Raw genomic sequence first — 20,323 nt, 5'->3', positions numbered from 1 at the left:
GAATTAAAATCAAATAAAAAAATATTTAAACTCAGTCTGGCTCAAATTCTCCCTTAATTGTGATAACGTCTCCAAGATGTGTATTCCATGTGAAGCATAAAATCCACAAACTAGTTGGGATCTTCAATGCAACTCTTCATCAAAGAGGGTGATGGATAACCTACTAAGTCAATTTCTCTCGTCCTCAATGTTGGGTCCCCCTCAAGTTGATTGATAATGTACATTGACTAAATGGATGTCACGAATTATTATACATATCATCCTTATCAATGACGTTTTCTGACAGGAAATATTAGTTTCATGGGAAAATAACTATGGTCCCCCCAAATTTTAGCTCAATTTTAAAATCACACATATGAGAAATGAAAAGCTCAAACTCTCACCCATGACCAAACTGTTATCCAAATTTTCAGTTAGAAATAAGGGTTAAATTATCATTTTATCTATAAACTTTAAAACTTCAAAGTTTTATCATTTTCCTCCTCCAGGTTTTAAAAATTAACACTTTAATCGAGCTTCCAAGTTTAAAAAGTTTATATTGCACCCCTAAGGTTTGCTTCCTTCTCCGACCACCACCGACGGCCGATGTTTTCCACTGATCTCCTTTCTCTGACTACAAAGGATGATGAAAGACGAACCTTTGTTGCCTAAATTTAGACGATAAAGCATCATCCAGATCTGGAAAAACAGATGAAGGACAATGTTTCGTCGTCCTTCATCATCGCATCTGGACGACGCGACAAGTAACAAAGGATGACAAAGTGTCATCTTTCGTCATTTGGGTCACACCACCGTGCGACGAGGAGATGGAGATCTCTTCATCGCACCGTCGTTGTCTGACTAAGAGAAGAAGGTTGGAGATGACGTCGGAGACTATGTCAGAAAATGAAGTTGAAGAGTGGGGGTGAAACTACTATTTTTAAAAGTTATGGGGGGTGGTTGAATTTTGAAAAATATGAAAACCCTAGGTTTGGGGGTAAAAATGTTATTTTTTAAAGTTTTAAAACTATAGGTAAAGGTAAAATATTTGTTTCTAAAACCTTGGAAGAGTGAAAAATAATAAAATTTATAACTTTTACTATAAAAAGTAAAATAACTATTTTACCTCTCCTTTTAATAGAAAAAATTAATAGAAGTTTGGTCATGGGTGAAAGTTTAAGTTTTTTATCTTCTGTGGTTGACAGTGGGCTAAAGGTTGGGTGGGAAATAGTGTTTTTCCCTTAGTTTCATCGGCTAATGCAAGTAAGTCCAAAAATATATTGGACCATTTGTAATACAAGTGTGTACAATTTTAAATTTTATAATTTGATATATAATTAATTTATTATCAAATAATTATATTTTATTTTATTTTTAATTTAAAATTAATTAATTATATAATTATATATCATATATATATATATATATATATATATAATTAATTTTATACTTAAAATTATATACCTAAAAATATTTAAGTTAACAGCAATCCAATTTTGTTAATTTTTTTTTTTTAAAGAGTTGAGAAGATTGAACTAAATTCACTTTATATTTGAAGTTATTCTCATGGAATGAAAATTCATTTTGTATTTGAATTTATTCTCATCAAACCTAATATAATTATCGATGATGATAAAATTAATATTATAATTTAATATATCATTAAAATAGATTTAAATTTTTATTTATTTTTATATGAAACCCTCTCATTAACACATATTATTATTATTATTATTGTCCTCTAATCTTCTACCTTTTACATGAATTATTGGGGGCATGAATATATATTATTATTATTTTTTCGGTAACGATAAATCTTATTCTAATCAAATATCTTTTTTAAAATTAAATTAATCATATTAAGTAAATCAAATTTTAAATCGAATTACCAACTCTACAATCACTAAACTCTCCATTAGAGTTAGACTCGAATCGAGTTCATTCAAACTCTAACTCGAACAAGTTCGAAATGAGTCAACTCTATATAAGTTCGAGCTCGAGCTACTGATCAAATTTTTTAATTAAAAATTTTGATACAAAATGATGTCGTTTTGATCAATATATATTAAAACTGCATCACTTTAATAACAAAAAATAAACCAAACCAAATTTAAACCAAGTTTGAGCTTGACTTTTATGAGCTCAAACTCGAACTCGGCTCGATTAGAATCTAGTGCTACTCTCCATTAGGGTTGGATTCGAGCCGAACCGAGCTCGGCTCGCAGCCAGCTCTAGCTCGGCTCAATTTATATATGGGCGGCTCGAGCTCGGCTAAGACTGGCTCGTTTCGGACTCGAGTTCGGTTTGACTCATTTTTCATTATCAAAACGACATCGTTTTTAATATATATTAGTTAAAACGACGTCGTTTTATATAAAAAATTTAAAAATATATATATTGAGCCAGCTCGAGCTCGAGCTTGATGGAGCTCGACCAAGCGCGGCTCATTTAGGGCTCGACTAAGCCGAGTTCGAACTCGAACTCGAGCTGGCTCGGCTCGAGTCCAGCGCTGCTCCCCATATTTCTACCTTTCTACTACCCAAACCGCGTTTGGGTATGAATACATATTAATATATTATTGCTAATTAATTCGAGTATTAATCTAGCATATGCTTTGTATCACATAAGACCAATACAACTTACACTAAAGTCAAAGCATCAAAAGCCCATTAACGCTACTTTTGAGTCCAATAGCTAATGATGGTAGAATCATCATGACAATCATCGTACAAACCATGCAGACCCATGAGTGACAATACAGGCGCACCACACAGAAGAGAAAGAAAGGGGCAATGTAATTGAAATGGTTTCTGATTATCCCAACTGCTACACGTAGATGCCGTAAGCAATATTAATATGGACGAGCCCACACGCAACCTCCCCTCCCCTCTTCTCTCTCTTCGATTTTTCACATTATTATTTCTCTTCTCTGCAACACCACACACCGCTTCACGACATTCAAAGCCGCGTTTCACTTCTCCTGTAAGTACTTCTTAGTTTTTAATTCTGTCTCTTTGCTTTAACTTTTATCTCAACTTTTCAGTTCTTTCCTTCTGTTCTTTCGATTTACCCATGATGATCTGAGGTAACAACAACAACAGCTCTCTTCTCCCATTCTTCTTTGTTCGCCGATTTTAGTTTCTAATTTTGGCTTTTCTTTGATTGTTCTGTATTTTTATGATCTCTTTGTTTGCCTCCTTCAATCCCATATGTTTTCTAATCGAATTTTTATTTTGTTTTTGGAAATAGAGGTGTGTATTTCTGTTTTATGATTTTTGTATCAACGTGTGATTCAATCATGTTAATTCAACTGAACCTCATAAAAAAGATGTCTTTTTCGTTTTTTTATGTATATTGAAACACTCTGTTATATGCTTGCATATGGGTAAAAAATTAGCTCTGGTTTAATGATTATGTTGTTCTCTTCTGTATTTGATCCTGTCTTTGTGTTTATGTTATTTTTTATCTTTTTCTTCTTTCAGTGAAGAATCTGTATATTGAAATACTCTTGTATGTTTTGAATAGGGGCAAACTAGCTATGGTTTACGGATTATATTGTTCTCTCTTTACTTTATTTTGTCTTTGTGTTTATGGTTTTTTTTTTTTTCTGTACTTGCAGTGAAGAAGGTTAGTTCTCCTTGCGCGTGTCCCGTTCTCTTCTCCAATCCTCCGCACTTTCAAATCCAAAAATACCAAAACTTTTTATACTATATATTACGTATAAATTCATAGATATAGTTTTACATTTGCCCAAATGGAGGTGAAGCTATGGAATGACAAGCGCGAGAGAGAAATGTATGAGAACTTTGCCGAGCTATATGCTATAATCAAAGCTACCGAAAAGCTTGAAAAGGCTTATATTCGGGATATTTTAAGTTCAAGTGAGTATGAAGCTGAATGCCAAAAACTCATTGCTCATTTCAAAACCCTAGCCTCTACATTGAAAGATACTGTCCCAAGTATTGAGCGGTTTGCAGATACATATAAAATGGACTGCCCAGCTGCTTTGAATCGCTTAGTTACTGTTGGGGTGCCTGCTACAGTGGAGCATCGAGCTGCTGTAGCTGCATCGACCGCCACCTCTGCTGCCATTGTTGCAGAATGTGTCCAGCATTTTATAACTGCTATGGACACATTAAAATTGGAATTTAAGGCAGTTGATCAGGTGTATCCATTGTTATCTGATCTGTTGGGTTCGCTTAATAAGTTGAGTATTTTGCCGCCAGACTTTGAGGGGAAGACCAAGATGAAGGAGTGGATTTCTAGGTTGTCAAAGATGGGGGCTGCAGATGAGTTAACAGATCAGCAGGCACGGCAGCTACACTTTGATCTGGATTCGTCATACAATTCATTTATGGCTGCTTTGCCTAATGCCGGTACTTAACTGAAGATGTGGTTAAAGCTTGTAAAGATTTGTGGGAGTGGTTCTATTATTTGGGATTTTTCAATGTGTAAGTTGTTATGTTGTTTTCTAGCAATTTGGTAGAACCTCTGGTATAACTTGGAAGGATGATTACTAATTTTGTGACATTTACACTTTTGGAAATGACTGCCTTATTCCGGCAAAAAATGTTACTTTGTGCTGATCATGAAAAAGATTGTTTTTCATGACTTATTATGAATATGGGATTAGAATTGGGATTCTTTTTTCTGGTTCTGTCGTGTCGATATACAGTTGCTTATAGTTTTGCGTAAACATCTAATGTATTTGCTCCTGTATAAACACATCATCTATGCCTGCGTGGCATCCGTTTTTCAATCAACTTGGATGATCGTCTATGGTCAAATATCCTTTAAAGTCAATTCAGTTGCTGGAAAATTGTTGAATTAATTGGCGTTCTGTTTTTCTTTGTTTTCATTTTGTAATTTTTTAGCGCGTAATCCCAAAGGAAATCTGACTGTCTCAACAAATACTTTTTCCAAAAGTACTATGATATCTGGGAAGGCTGAGGAAAGATTTCATAATCTCTTTTGATGAACAGGTGAGACTGTTGTCTCAATATACAGCATGTTTAAAGTTACAATATGATTACTGATTTTCCTCAAGCATTTGAGGTTTTTCTATGTGAATAACTGCTGGAGAAACAGCCATCAACATTGTTTTGTTAATAACAGATGCTAACGCTGCAAATTCTATTCAATAGTTTAGCAGATTTCCCAGAATTAAACCAGCGACTAATGAACTCATTATCAAATTAAAAACAGAATAATCACCTAGTTTCTCAAACATAAGGAAAATGATTCAGCTTCTTCAGACACTTTGTTTCACATTCGAACTACATTTGAAAAATCTAATTTTTCTTTCACTCCTGAGAAAAATTTGGCACATCATAATTACATCCTAATTGTCCCTCAAAAAAGGCAGAAGGTGAGCTCCTAAAAAGTACATTAGCTTCAACCTACCACCCTCTCCGGTCGCATTTCCGATCCTGTAATACTTCAAACATGCACTAATATATCTGTAGGGGATGACGTTATAGATGGTCAAACCGCAAAATTATTGGTTTCCTACACGTCAGCTTAATATCTACCCCTACCCTCATTTTATGTACAAACCTGTAGCAGTAAAATGCAAACGGGGACGAACACATTAAGAAAATTGTCCCGTGTGCTCATGGTCGATATAGCCTGACATAGATGACAACTGCAGATTATCCATTAGCAGATATGGATGCAGAAGGTTTCATAGGCAAATTACCATGGTCACTGTCAGCATCTTGATGACTACTGTCAAGGGTGATGGTATTCCCGAGTTTTTCTCCTGTTCCTCCAACTTGCAATGCCTGATTAACTTCAGAATGGTTATTGCTATCTGTTGACAATATCTGATGCCTGAGATACCTCTCAGTGGCATCTTGGCTCAGGGTCATCATGTTGACAGAATCTGCACCAGGTGACAGTTCTTCTTCTCTCTCTGGCTGAATATTTAGGTCAATTTGGCCTTTAAATGGGGAAGTGGAGGATTTCATTCTGTTAGACTCATCATCAGAACCCTCACTAACCATCTTTTTCTGGCTTGGACAGGTGTTTTGTGTCTTGCTAGATTGGTTAAGGTCATCATCCAATAGTTTATCAGGAAATGGCAACTTCGGCTGCTGCTTCTTGCGTGAACTTTCTGCATCTTTTTCAGATTGTTTCTTCTCACGCCGCATCATAAGGGTGTGGAAACGGCGCTTCACTGTTTGACACACATTACAAGTGCATGTCTGCTTGTGTTTGGGCCCCTTCCCACTTGGGGGTTGAATGCACACAATGCATGAACAGCCAGGTCTATGGCGGGGATGCTTTGTAGTGGCCTGGGATGATGCTGTAAGTGCCTCACCTTCACCCAAAATGGCTAGGTTAGCTAGAGTGTCAAGACCCTCTAAAGCTTCAGTATTATCTGGTTCCTGTTTTGCAGCCTTCAATTTCTTAGAAGAAGCTGCCCATCAAAGTAAAAAAGAATCAATTCCAAAATTGAATAATTGGCAATAATTTGCAACACCATTTGAATACATGATGCCATCATATATCAATCAAAATTTCAGTAATAAAAGCTCATCTACTTAGGGGCCGTTTGGTTCCAATTAATTAAAATTACTTTAAAAATCTATTTTTTATTACTTACATTACCTTATTTGATTTGTCAATAATAAAATATTATGATAATCTTCTATTACCAATTGTGATATGATAGATAATATAGATGGTAATTTGATTATCATTTTCACCTTATCTATTAAAATATTACTATGGTTATTTTGATTTTGTTATAATTATATTCTTATTTATAAATTTTTTAGAACAAAAATAATCCAATTTTCAATTAATATAACAAGTAATATAAAAAATATTTTAAAATAATTATACCCAAAAATATTTAAGTAAAATAATTTACTATTATTTTTTTATTATCGCTAATTAAACACAATAATTATTTATACCTACTAATTTTTATCAAATTTTATCAAACATAGTAATCATTTATACCCAGTAATCTATCTTCAAAATAATATTTTAATTTTGGTAATAAAATATTATTTAAACCAAACAGCCCCTTATCGTGAGCCATAGATGGCTCAATGAGCTATCTAGATACAGCAATATAATTTTGTCCAAAGCCTACTTTTTACCTTGATTACAAGTTAGCAAATCCTCAAACTGCTCCCCTCTCAATTCTTGAGCCGCTGAACAAAAAGATCTGGCAGCAAGGACTCAAATACATTAATGAATGCCATAGAAGCAGCAATTTGATAACATGAACAGCATGACGGAATGCTAGTTCAGCCAAGAAAGCATACTCAAACTGCAGGTTTGCAGCTTGCAGGGAATGTTAAATGGTAATAGCCCTTTTTACTACATTAAATCTGGATAGCAAGGTTGAAGAGGCTATTGGAACAGCCACAATCATTTTGTAACACATTTAGAAAATACCCTCTCACACCAAGGCTGGGGAGTAGATGGTTTATATTTGTAACTTTAAAAAATGCAGTGCTAAAAATATATGAAAATACAAATGGATGCTATTTGTACCTTTCTGGATCCCAGGTGTTACCCGAACAGGTCCACTTGGAGGGAAGAACAGCATTAGCAGGCATTTTGCGCCACTTACTACAATCTTCACATTGAACCCATTGGATTTTTTCACTGACAAAAAGTAGAACATGAAAACTTCTTCACTTAAATGACACAAATATAACAAGTCTGTTTCAACTACAGTACCATACATCACATCGTGAAAACTATAACTAAAAGGAAATATCCAACAGTTCAATAATATAGACAGAGAAAAGAAAATGACAAAATTCACTTGATGTTTGGACTGGGTTCTCTAGGATGGAGCACGTTTTATGGAATTTAAGGAGTAAATTACAGAGACCATGTTCATTAGAACCCTAACCAACTTTGGCCATGCTCTCCTTCCTAACATGAATAACCTTGTCACTTAAGATCATAGTCATTTAGCTGATTTGGGAAAACCCTAGACCTAGTCTCTGTGACCGTGAACCAAACTTTTCAGGTCAGTTTTACAATCCCAACTGAGTTCTCAACTCATGTCAGGAATAAGGACAAAATTAAGAGTTCGCAAAAAATTCAACCAGTCAATAAAAGCAGTTGGGGTAGATAACAGGTGTATTTACAATGATATCAGCAAAAGTTTCTGCATGTTGAAACCTTAAAAAAAGGAGCTCAGCATCATTGTATAGAAAGTTTGTCAGTGTCCGGTTGTTACAAGAATATAATTCCAAGAATGTAAATAATTCCAAACCATTCAAGTTCTAGTTTTTCAAAATTTTGAAACAATATCAGGAATATAAAAACAAAACAAATCTATATCAATAAAAAATCATGCAAATATTTCCTTTTCCAATTATATATGTTGTACAAACTGACAGAAAATTTACATGCTATATGTCCCACTGCAGATGTAAATATGATTGAATGAGCTACCAGAAAATAGAACAAAATGATCAAACATCAACATTAATATCTTAGATGCAAGCTGAAACTCTAAAAGATTAAGTGATTTACCCCAACTTATCTGTTGTAAATAATGTTGGCTTCCCCAGTATTGGTGCATCCTATTATGCCAAAAAAGAGATAACATGTAAGAACATTAGAACCGGGAGCAAATTCGTCATATCTAGACAGTCCAAATCATATCATAATAGATAGATGTTAATAAGATCTTTATAAATTGTTTCTCTTTATGCCAATTTTAACCATCACGATATTTCTTAATGAGTACAGGTGCCTCATTGCATCCAGAGAAAAGGTTAATATATCAGTGGCAGCATTAGTTAAGTGTACAAGAAAAAGTTTACAGGTTTTGACTTATTTTTTAATGTGGCATTGTCAAGGGAGTGCAAAGCCCACAATCTAATACTTGTTTTCGCACCACAATAGTTTAATAGTTATGTGGCATTGAATTGCATATGTGAGATACAGTGCCACCAAAAGTGATTTGCTATGTATTAGAACTTCAGAAGAACTAGAAATCAAAAGCACCATGATCTTACTGAAAAGGTCCCAAGAGCACACATTTCTAATATATATACTCTCCGAAAATGCACGGGATCGTGACAGGCAGCCAAACTAGAGTGGTCTTAAATAAGTTCATTAGGTGCTTCATGGTAATTCCTTATTCATGCCACATCAGCAAAAGTGATTCATGCTCAGGGAAACAGAAAAAACATTTGTCAAGTCACAGAATACAAGAAACCTATCTCTGGTCACAAGCAAAGGCAGCAGAAAACACTAATCACAAGTGACTAAAGAGAATGAAATAATAATTGATGATAACAAGGAAAAGACTAAAAAAAATCTTACTTCATATTCCTCAAACTCATAACCTTCAATCACCACAACAGTAGGAGCATTATTAGGAGGACGGAGCAGTCCTTGAGCTTCTTCCCAGGTCAGCTTCAGCTCTATATGGTCCTCACTTTCAATTTTTGGGCGCTTATTCTTTGAACCCAATGCAGTGTTCTTCCGCTTTCTAGAAATTGAAGATTTCACTCCAAGTGCTTCTGTTGCTATATATCCCGACTTATCAACCTTAGACCATGAACTAGGATCTGGCAGTTCAACCTGCTTAATTGATGAAAACATAGGTAATATCTGCAATCATTTAAATGACAAATATTCAAAGCAATGTCATCAGTTTTAGTTTTGGTAATACTGACATCTCCATTTGTGGAAACTCCAGCAAGTGTCTTATTTGCTTCATTGTCCTGTCAAGTTGAAAGTTGATGTTAATTTTTGAAATGTATTGCTCTATGGCTACAAAGTTAACTCTGAACAGCATCAACTTAAATCAAAGAACAATTTCAGTGGTGGATTGGAAACCAGCAATTCCTGCAAACTCAAAAGTTGGAGCTCATATGCCATCTCCCTGACCCCCAAAAAGCACACCCAGCCCCACCCAAAGACTCGATAATATCTTTATCTTAGAATATGATAGGCATCTTGAGAAGTATGTGAGGAGAAAGAAAAGGTTACAAGGGAAATGTTATCGGTAAGAATTATTAAACCGAGTGTTAACCCTTTTTCAAGTCCGGTTTTGTTAGTCAGGATGGAAGAAGGGTGGAATTACATAGCACCAAACAAGTTGACTATTCCTGACAAATTTCCAATTCCCGCCATTGATGAACCACAGGATGAATTGGGAGGAGCAACCATTTTTTCTAAGTTAGATCTCAAGTCAAGACTACCATCAAATCTGAATGTAAGATGAACATATGGAGAAAACGAACTTTTAGACACATGTTGGTCATTTTGAGTTTTTGATGATAACATTCGGCTTATTGAATGTTTCTTATCTCCGAAATTTTATTTTGATTTTCTTTGATGATATTATAGCATACAATATGGCTTAATGTTATTAAAATCGTATCGAACTGGTTGGTTTGCCCAATTAAACCAGAAACCAATCCTCAGTCTGGTCTGTTTATATATAAATGTTGACCAAGTTAAAACTCAATTAAACTTATTGAACTGATAAAACCGGTTAAAACCAACAAAGCTTGGTTTCATTGATACTGTCTTTTTAGTCGTAGAAGCTCCAATGTCCTGGCTCGAGTCTTTTTGCTCTATTTCAGCTTATTAAATTTCATCCTGCTAGGTTCCAGACATGCTGTTTTCAGGCTGCCTTTCCTTGCGGTGATGATTATCCCTCCTTGTTGTTGGGCGTTTCTTTGTTTCCCTTAGTTCGTTGTGCTTTTGCTACAAGGCCATGTGCATTATTGTTCCAGTTGTGTGCTTCCTTGTTGCAAGATCATTCATGTCTTGTTTTAGCTTGGAGTTGTCCAGGCTTGCTGCTCATGCTAGTCCTATAGTAATGGTTGGCTGGTTTTCTCCTAAAGTGGTATTTGGTGCGACTTAAAGCATCGTTAGAGCATCTATCTAGTGGTGTTGTCAATTCCAACTTTTTAGAATGCTTGGTTCAAGGGTGGGCTGGTTGTTAGTTTTGTTGTATTTTTGCTTCTCCTTGCTTTTTGGTAGTTTTCTATGGCTTTAGCTCTTCTCTCTAACCTTTTCTTGAACTCTATCTTTGTAAGAACTTAGATAGGCTTCCAAGCTTAGGTGGGTTGAGGTTGAGGTTGCTTTTAGGTTGGGTTGTGTTTCCATATCATAGGGGAGTGTCCTAAGGTACGGATTTGTTTGGATAATTTTTAGTTGCTTGTTTGCGTACTGATTTATCTATCTTGTCTCCTTCTCTTAGAAGGGTAAGATGAGCTTATGTTGTTCTCCTTGTCTCTCCCTTAGAGGCTTGGGTTTGTTTTATTTATAAAATACTTACAAACAAGAGTTCAAAACAATAAAACCCTAACAATCAAGATTCTATCAAACACTAGGACTGCCACCAATCAGGCCTGAAAACAAAATTTAGGGTCTGAGTTTCTGGCCTCATATTTATGTTCAGATCCAGTTCTTTAAAATTTTTTGGGTTTGAAGACTATTTCAAGTCTGTTTTATAGTTTTAAAAACCTACAAAAACACCCCCTACAAGTTTGAAAACCCGACATATACACCCCCCACAATGAATTTTGAGTTCAATAACTTAATAGACAATTTTTTTTAAAACCTGCCCAAGGCCGGAATTTTCTCCGGGCCGAACAATCAGACCTCAAGCTTGCCTGGCCCAATTGATAGGTCTAACTCAAATATTCAACATCTTGTCAACTCAATCAAAAATTTGCAATCGCAAAGCTCAATAGTGTTGAGTCAACACCACTCAACTTCACATCGATTGCACAATCGCAAAGTCAACTCAATCTCTTCATGTTTTTGCTTGATCCGTCTCCTCCGATTGATAAATCTCTTCATCAATATTTTTTCTTTTTACTGGAATTATCCAGTAGTCAATATATGTTATGTTCTTTCCATACAATTCTGGTTGTAGCACCAAGTTTGGTGGTGAGGTAGTTGGGAGGCCTTCAGCTCCTCAAATTACTGGAATTATCCAGTAGTCAATATATGTTATGTTCTTTCTATAGAATTCTGGTTGTAGCACTAAGTGTGAATAGGGTGTAACCATATTGAGTAAATGCAAGACAAGAATATTCAGAATCATCCATGCTCTGTTATTTTGTCAGTTATACATGGTTGGATTTTGCAGGTGGAAGCTTATCAGAGTATTTTCTGTAACTAATACTGTCCCGCATCACAAGGAAATTATTTACAAATTGAAATTTGCAGAAGTTTTAAAGATACGTTGTATGGTAATACCGTCCACAGATATTAAGCAAAATTTTGAGCAAAGAGTCACAAATTGGCATTCTTAAAAGTAAAAACCAAATTTAAACGAGTACAAAATTGCTGCATAGACTCATAATGGCGTCTCTAAACACCATCAAGAACCCCAAAAAACAGAGAAGATTTTTGTTAACCATTTCCATTGGTTACCATCATTAGCCTCTAGAACTTATTAATAGTAACAAGGATAATACATGAGCCAAACCTGATCAGATGCTGGATTAGCTGAGGCCTTTCTGCATCCCATGACCAATTTCCCTTCAGGTTCTAACCGGCTAAAAGTCACTGAGGAAACAGAAAAAAATCTCAGTTACAAAACCAGATAACCAATGAAGCATGACATTCAAAGTTGCAAGATGATGATCCCCCCCGTGGAAAATAGAATACATTAAGAGTGGGTATGGCTAAATCCCATGGCTTTAAGCCTGGATTTAGATTTAAATTAATCATTATTAAAGTTCATTAATACTTAATATTGTGTATAATTATATTATCATATATAATATTTATTTAATAAAACCTAGACCCAGGCCAGGTATATATCCTGGGTTGGACCTTTAGGCCATCCCTAATTAAGAGGGACAAGAAAAAGGGAAAAAAAAAAAAAAACAAACGCAACATCTAAATGTTTGATAAGATCTTAAAACCATCCATCATAAAAATCCAGAACTGCAGGAGCAGAAAAACTAAGTCCAAAGAACTTCCAAGAATAAAATCAACAACAGGTAAGGCACGCACTTGAGTTTAAGCAAGAACAAGATCTTCCAAGGCAAATAATAATAATACAATAAAACTATGCGTACCCACTATGAGTACACAAATAGATATACACATGATATGTGTCATCATGTAATTAGATAATTTTAAATTTAAGATAAAATAACACCCAATCATATAATGACACTTAGTTATAATAATAATAATAATAATAACAGAATTTAATAGTACTTATCCATGATATTGTTCAATTACCTATGTCACCTGCTTGCAATTGCATGTTCTGTATGCAAGGAGTAACCCCCTCTAATACATACATTCTACTATTATTATTAGGCCAGAAGCGAAACTGAAATATCCACTCCTTGCCTTTTGAATCCTGGACTCTAAGAGGCAAACCCTCAGGCTGAGAGATTGGTGGGAAATAGGCCTGTGTCATGGCAGATGAATGTTAGCATAAAAATGATTGGATACAAATTAAGGGAAAATTTTACTTCTGTGCCAAATTTAGCAAGGTCCTAAAATGAATTTGTATAAATAGTTGACAAGCAATCCAATAAAATTCATCTATCTCATGCCAATGATGAGTTCATCTAGTCTTATGATCTTATCCTTGACAGAGAAACCTTCCCAGATACATGAAGGAAGAAACCAAATTGAAAGCATCATCTACTGAGGGAAAAAAGTGCACGCTTATTCCTTCAACATTTGCATTAAACATCACAGAGGTGAAGTTCAACAATAACTAAAAACGCAATTCAGTTCTATGCATTACCTATGGAGATCAAGTGAACAAACAATTGGAAACCAAGAAATTTCTTGTTGCTAATACTGAGAGCTAAAAAGGTAATTCAGTTCATACATTAAGCAAAGTGACCATGTCAACAAACAACTGGAAAAATAGGAATATCTTCTTAGTAACATAGAGAGCTTAAAGAATGAAAAGTTGAATAACTAGAGAAGCCAGGCTGGAGCACAAGCACTCACCTCTGCACATTTTTTAGGAAGCACCAAACGTCCAATTCGGCCAGCATCACTTGCACTCAACATTTTCTCAAACAAAGGAGTGATAACAGAGTTTGAACTTTGATATGGTTAAGGTAACACGAGGTTCTCTTTACACCAATACAGCGAGAAATAAGAATTCATATTTTCAAACTGCCTCAACAATCATGCAATAATAAATAATATCAAGCATTTACAAGTTTATCATTAAAAAAAATTCAAAATCCTAGGATACTCTCCAGAGATCTGCTGTAGATCTTGATCAGTGAACCTAGGCCAGTACCGAGGAAGTAACTGATTTCTTCCACGGGCATCTACCCGAGGCCTTCCATGGCGAATTTGAGTTTCACCCATTGAATCAAGTCCATTATGTGAATTACCATGAATCTGCTTCACCATTGAAAGTTGAAAGGATGGTCGCAAATGAGCTCCAGAGATCCTAAATTGACCATTTGTTTCATTTGGCGATGCATAAGGTACTGACGAACTAAAATGTGTTGTAGATGAATCACCCTTTGAAGAGGAAGACTGGTGTGGTTTATTTAAACATGCACTAGGTTGCTCATCGCAATTAATTCCTGCAAAAAAAAAGGTATTGGGTCAGGTTTAGCAACCACTGTTATAATCTTTTTCTGCTGGACATTTTCTCCAGCATGGAAGAAGCATTGCAAGCAGTCAGCATGATGTAGTTCTAAAGGGTATAATAAGTGCAGGGAAACAATTTGAACCTGTATTTCCATTGTCAAGTATATCCCTTGAAGCACCCTTAAGTCCTCCATTCATCAGCCTTTCAGAAAAACCTTCAATTTTCCTTTTCTCCAAGGAAGGTATAGGTAATCTTTCACCAGTATTGAGCCTGTCAATGCCGGTAGATAAGTCAACTTCATAGGAAACTCTCGGATGCAATTCGGGCTGAGGAATCGAAGAATTGAATAGACTGGGTGCTTGACGCCAAGGCACAGGGCCTGAACCAGCTAAATGAGTCCAATTTTTGACAGAAAGGTCTTTAAGTCTCTCACAAAAAGGCATTTGATAAAACCAATAAGGCGGCCATGAAGGATTTGGTGCCTGACATACATATTATAAAGTAAAAACAGAGTCTCAGTAACAATTTTACTGCACAGCCAAAGCAACATGATAAATAATGTTAATTTGTATTAACAGCAAACAAGCAATTCATATCAAAAACCAAGAAGAAAAAATTCATATTAAAGAGATTCTCCTTGTTTATGCAAATACTCAAGTATAATTACAGTAAATTGTGCCACAATTAAATTAAACCAAAATGGATCTATGCAAAAGCAAAAGGAAAAAAAATAAAAAAACAGAAACACACATGCTCAAAAGTATTCTAAATTTATGATAGATTATTCTAAAAGAGAAAGTGGGTTTTAAGAAAACGGTGGAATCAGCATAAAGAAAATGCAGATATAAAACTTCAAAAAATATTCTGAATAAATAGAGTGATAATTTGATGTATGCAACTGCAACAAGATAATAGATTTGTAAAATTTAACAGAGAACCAAAACTGAGAATTAACCCTATTCATCAACTTAAAACTTTGATGATCATCTCCTTTTTTATTTAATCCTGAGAATAAAGATTTGAATTCCATTCATGAACAAATTCTCATTGCCACCATCAGGGTCATTGACCCTAAATGCTTTCCATCTAAAACTTAAAAGGTACATTTGTCACCTCCATTTTCATCTTCTCCAAGAAGACAACAATTGCACTACTTTTGTAGCACATTCTCTCCACCACCATCAGAAACATTGACTCCAAAAATCCTGCCTGACAATTTTTTTCATCATAATGAAATTAAATAAATGAACACCATATTTACTACTGCAAGGCAGCTCCCCAATGAACAAACCTTAATTGAGCAGCCATTATTTGCAATTACTGCTAGAAGATATGCACAATTACCCTAGCTAGACTCAAGCAAAGCACTAATAATTCTGAAACCAAAATTTCCTCCATTAGCATTCCATTTCATTGATAAAAGAGAAAGGACTTACCTAAAGTCAAATTTTACAACAACGGTGGAGGTCATAAATACAAAAAATCAATGAAACAGATATAATCAAACTATTTTTAATATCATCAAAAAAAATTTAGGAAAATAACTTGGTCAGTATCCAGAAATGGCATAATGAAATAACTATGTAGCCAAAAAAAATCTGAATCAGCCAAATTCATCCTTACCAAAAGTACATTTTTTCTTGCACATGCCATGCACTCCATTCCTCCATCATCTAACAACGTAAATGCATTAAGTGCAACAATACATGCACAATGAACTTGCTGCAAGGTAAGATTCAACATGAAATGAAGAATCAGTATAATCCAAAACTGAAATCTGGAAGAGGGAATCCACAAAGTTGGTACATGACACCAAAAAGAGCACGTAAATCATGTTTTGCTCACCTTGCCACAAGTATCACAAGATCTCCAACCAGAATAATTCAAATGAAAAGTATCACAAAATCTTCCCTCCTCGTAAATAGAACTAGAGTCACAAAGAACCAGAATAAAAAGGAATGATCATCACAACACAAAACATTCATACAACAGAAATTAAATAGATTAAGAACAAATAATTTACATCATGGCCAAGTTAGTTATGAGTTGAACTCCATTAAACTAGTATAAGAATCCCTAATTTGAAACCCCCTCCCCTGAAACCTAATTAATACCAACAACAACAATATTGAAAATAACAATAATCTCAAAGAACAAAAATATTGACTCACAACACAGACAGCAAAACTGGTCCAATGAAAATAGTCCAGAGAAAGAGAAAACCACAGTAGATATTAGGAAGATCATAATACAAAATCTCAACATCAAATTTGCCTATTCTATATCTTAATCATGATAGCTCCAAAGCATTCTTATTGCTTGAAACAAATTATTTCAAAGAAATTTAATATATGTGCATTCTCTGGGAAGAAACTAACAATTCTTTTTATTAGTGCACAAACAATACTTACATTTTACAAAGCATTAGCATGTAGATTTAGTCTTTTTGTTGCATTTAACATGTCCACATGTTAACATTACTGGACAATATAATCAAAACTTTAATACAAGGTACTGAAAATGACCGTATAAAAAGACAATGGAACTCACAAATCTCACACAACATGAAATAACCAGTACATAAACCTTTACAAATGAGGAAGTTCACAGCAAAGAAAACTTAATTTAGTGATATATATCTAGCCAGATATACTATAACCAAGGCATTAATGTCTTGCAATTTGTTAGCAAGGATAGTATTAAATCACGGCTTGAATAGGCTTTCTGAAAAAAAAAAAAAAAATCCAATGCATTAAGTCAATTTCCCTTACCTAAAGTATTTCCAAGAACACAACCATGCAAGTAAAAACTTATTGCAAAAATGGTTTAAGTCCTCAAGTTGCCTATATATACAAATTACCTCAATGGAAATATTTTCTTTTTTCCTAAAACAATTAATACGTTAAAGAATTTACACATATCATTAATATGTCAACATATTCACAGAGTTAAAACATATCATTTACATTACTATGGATATGTTAATCTAGAAAATACACTGAACAAAAACTCTATGCATTCTCTTATTGCACATGAATTCAGAAGTTGAAGTGCACCGCATAACTTATGTCACCATGCCCATCCACTACATCTTTTAAAGTCAATTTCCAGCTCCAACAAACAACCAAGAAAACTATTTTAGCGACAGGGAAGACAATGCACAATCACCACCCACTTTCTCATATCATTTAAATTATTAAAAGGAATAGATTGAATATTTATTTCACACAAGAAATTAAATGAGATTATATGTACAATTTTTTCCTCTTTTGAAGTTAAGTAACGTAGCTTAACATTTTAAAAGATACAAACATTCTTCTACAAAGACTTGGTCTTTATAGCCAGTAATCAAGTAAAACTGATAACCCAACTTCTAAGCATGACTCTAAGTCGTCTCCAAGCTTTATATCCAACACCCTAACACTGACCACATTCCACTTGAGCGAACAAAATTTAATTTAAAAAAAAAAAACTCAATTGATTGTGTTTTGTCAATCCACGAGACTACTCTACTCTGTATGTGCTATAGAGCGTGACATGCATATATTCAAACAAGTCAACACCTAACTTCATAGCACCAAAAAATTTTAATTTCGAAATTCATTCTCTCCAGCAAACGCAATTTTACGCAAAACGCAAATTTTATAAATCACCAAAACCTCACAAAGACGCTATCTATTTTCACCATAACTCAAAACACACAAATTCAAACCAAATTCAACCCAGACAAACAAAAGAGTCAACAAAGACTAAAAAGATTTCAGCTCACCCGCATCGATCACACAGTTCCGCCAACTCGCCGCCACGTAAAAGCCAGCCTTTCCTCGGCCGCTCTGATTTCAACAACTCCTTACACTCTTTATTAAAACAAAACTTCGACGAAGACGACATCGAAGAACAACAACTAAAAAGAAACAACCTCAAACGCTCCAAAAGCTAAACATAAACACGAAAATCCTCACAGCTCACCGCCGTCCAATGAGTAAAAGTAAAAAAAAAATAAAAAAACTATAAAAGCGGTTCGAAATGGCTGATCTGTGTGCAAATAACCACACGAACAAACGGCTTTGGACAGGGGTTTTAGTTTTGAGAGAAAGATTAATAATAATAAAGACTAAAGAGACTATATTTATTTATTTATGCGTTTGCTTATATATATATGCGTGCGTGTTTTTGTATGTACACATTTTTATGGTCCCTTTTGTCCTTGTCCCCCTTTCAATTTAATTGGTTCAAAATAATCCTAAAATTATCTGAATACCACGTTATATCTGTGTTGTCCTAGGCAAACAATACAAGGGCCGTTTCCGTCATTTCCTTGTATTTGTCTTAAGGTATACTCATAGCGGTTTTATAAAATGCCACACGTGCAGAAATTCACAGCGAGTACAGAGAGAATTAAGTAATCGAGCGAGTAGGACAGTTGGTGATTATTTGTAAGGTAGTGTTATAATCATGCTTGGTCCCGCCGCGGAGGTCATGCAATCACGTAACGCAAAGTTTCTCAGCCACGCGCGTAATGTTTTCGTTGTTTTTATTAATTACGACTTCGTTTTGTTTGCTTTTCTGGATTTAGTTAGTTTATTACTAGTAGTTGGATGTAAAGAGAACTGCCACAGGTAACTAAATTACAGTTCGTACAATGAAATCCTCTGCAACACGATGTATGATAACTTCAAGTAAAGTGGAAACTACAGTACAGTTTCTCTTCGAACTTTCACTAATCTGAATGGTCTGTTTTTACGATAAATATCTTACAAGATTGAAGAAATATTCCAGGTATTCTTGTCTATGTCTAATCGAACACAAGAAAAGAGAAAATGACAAGAGGCAGAAAGCTTATCCAGTAGTGCTTGAAACTGTGGATTATTATAATGGAAATAATATACGAGGAAGCACATTACAGGCTTGGAAGACTCTAGATAAAATTGATGGACAAGCAAGAGCAGCATAGAAGAGATTGAAGATTTTAAGGTTAATTATGATAAATACTAAACTGTAGAGTCAAAAGTGAACTCTCGACTGCATCTAATGAAATAACGATGTTTTTGGTATGTCTTGTTGATTGAGTTAGACTTGAGGCTTGGATTTCCTAGGTGAAACCTACCAATTTCATAATCTAGTGTGCGGTGACGGACAGCCACATGTGATTTTCCTGCTGATTCTTGCTTTATGTAAGAATGAAATTAAATTATTTATTTATAAAGGCTTGGCTTTTTTAAGTAATAAAATGATGTTTCTTTAATTAGCGGTAACGAGGGAAAATGATTTTTTCCCAAAGCGCACAATGTGTCGCGACGCAAGACAAGTCTATGGTGGTGATTTGTCCGTATATAAGGTTAATCGTTATCCACTTATGGAGACTAAGTGCCATAAATAAACGACAAAAAAGAAAAAACATTTCTAAAAGGTTATAATATTACTTTATATGATTTATTAACTCTCTTTCAATTTTTAAAAGGCCAAACGACTATTTCCCACCCAAAGTTTAGCGTTTTCTCAAATGTCTCTCTTTTAACTATGGAAACACTAAACACCCACCCATAGCCGATTAGATTTAACTAAACTCTAACGGTGGTAAGGGTAAAATAGTTATTTTTGCTATAATATTAAAAATAAACTAAAATAAAATCTAATTTTGCCCCCTTAAACTTTAAAAACTAAAATTTTTCTCCAGCCTAAGTTTTAGTTCTTCGTCCCTCTTCCCGTTTTCGATGCCGATCGAGCCTCCAAATGGGAGGAAAGCATTCGCCGGAAGGAGAGGCTGCTTCGGGAGGGAGAGACCGTCGGCAACGGAGC

The 20,323-nt window shown here is 34.8% G+C and overlaps 2 protein-coding genes across 4 annotated transcripts; one reads left to right on the top strand and one right to left on the bottom strand.

Moving 5' to 3' along the window:
- Nucleotides 1-2,806: 2,806 nt before the first annotated feature.
- Nucleotides 2,807-4,623, top strand: LOC123193732 (vacuolar protein sorting-associated protein 28 homolog 2). Of its 2 annotated transcripts, none has more exons than XM_044606815.1 (2): nucleotides 2,807-2,961; nucleotides 3,599-4,623. In XM_044606815.1, exon 2 carries the CDS (start codon nucleotides 3,734-3,736, stop codon nucleotides 4,361-4,363), a length of 630 nt encoding a protein of 209 aa, XP_044462750.1. In that variant the 5' UTR covers nucleotides 2,807-2,961; nucleotides 3,599-3,733; the 3' UTR covers nucleotides 4,364-4,623. The 2 variants fall into 2 exon arrangements, with proteins under 2 accessions (XP_044462750.1, XP_044462751.1); XM_044606816.1 differs by having other exon boundaries at nucleotides 2,918-3,064.
- A 519-nt stretch (nucleotides 4,624-5,142) lies between these two features.
- On the bottom strand, nucleotides 5,143-18,633 carry LOC123192158 (B3 domain-containing protein Os07g0563300-like). 2 transcript variants are annotated; one of them, XM_044604598.1, is made up of 14 exons: nucleotides 18,294-18,633; nucleotides 16,370-16,451; nucleotides 16,148-16,246; nucleotides 14,667-15,006; nucleotides 14,174-14,516; nucleotides 13,921-14,017; nucleotides 13,189-13,363; nucleotides 12,422-12,501; nucleotides 9,645-9,692; nucleotides 9,289-9,552; nucleotides 8,491-8,540; nucleotides 7,492-7,605; nucleotides 7,092-7,159; nucleotides 5,143-6,400 (listed from the first exon to the last, which is right to left on the bottom strand). In XM_044604598.1, exons 1-14 carry the CDS (start codon nucleotides 18,413-18,415, stop codon nucleotides 5,631-5,633), a joined length of 2,652 nt encoding a protein of 883 aa, XP_044460533.1. In that variant the 5' UTR covers nucleotides 18,416-18,633; the 3' UTR covers nucleotides 5,143-5,630. The 2 variants fall into 2 exon arrangements, with proteins under 2 accessions (XP_044460533.1, XP_044460534.1); XM_044604599.1 differs by having other exon boundaries at nucleotides 9,289-9,549.
- Between the last annotated feature and the right edge of the window lie 1,690 nt (nucleotides 18,634-20,323).

This window comes from Mangifera indica, chromosome 12, assembly GCF_011075055.1.
Source record: "Mangifera indica cultivar Alphonso chromosome 12, CATAS_Mindica_2.1, whole genome shotgun sequence".
NCBI classification, from domain to species: domain Eukaryota; kingdom Viridiplantae; phylum Streptophyta; class Magnoliopsida; order Sapindales; family Anacardiaceae; genus Mangifera; species Mangifera indica.
Note: the sequence above shows the minus strand (reverse complement) of the source record. Positions and strands in the feature narration are given on the sequence as shown.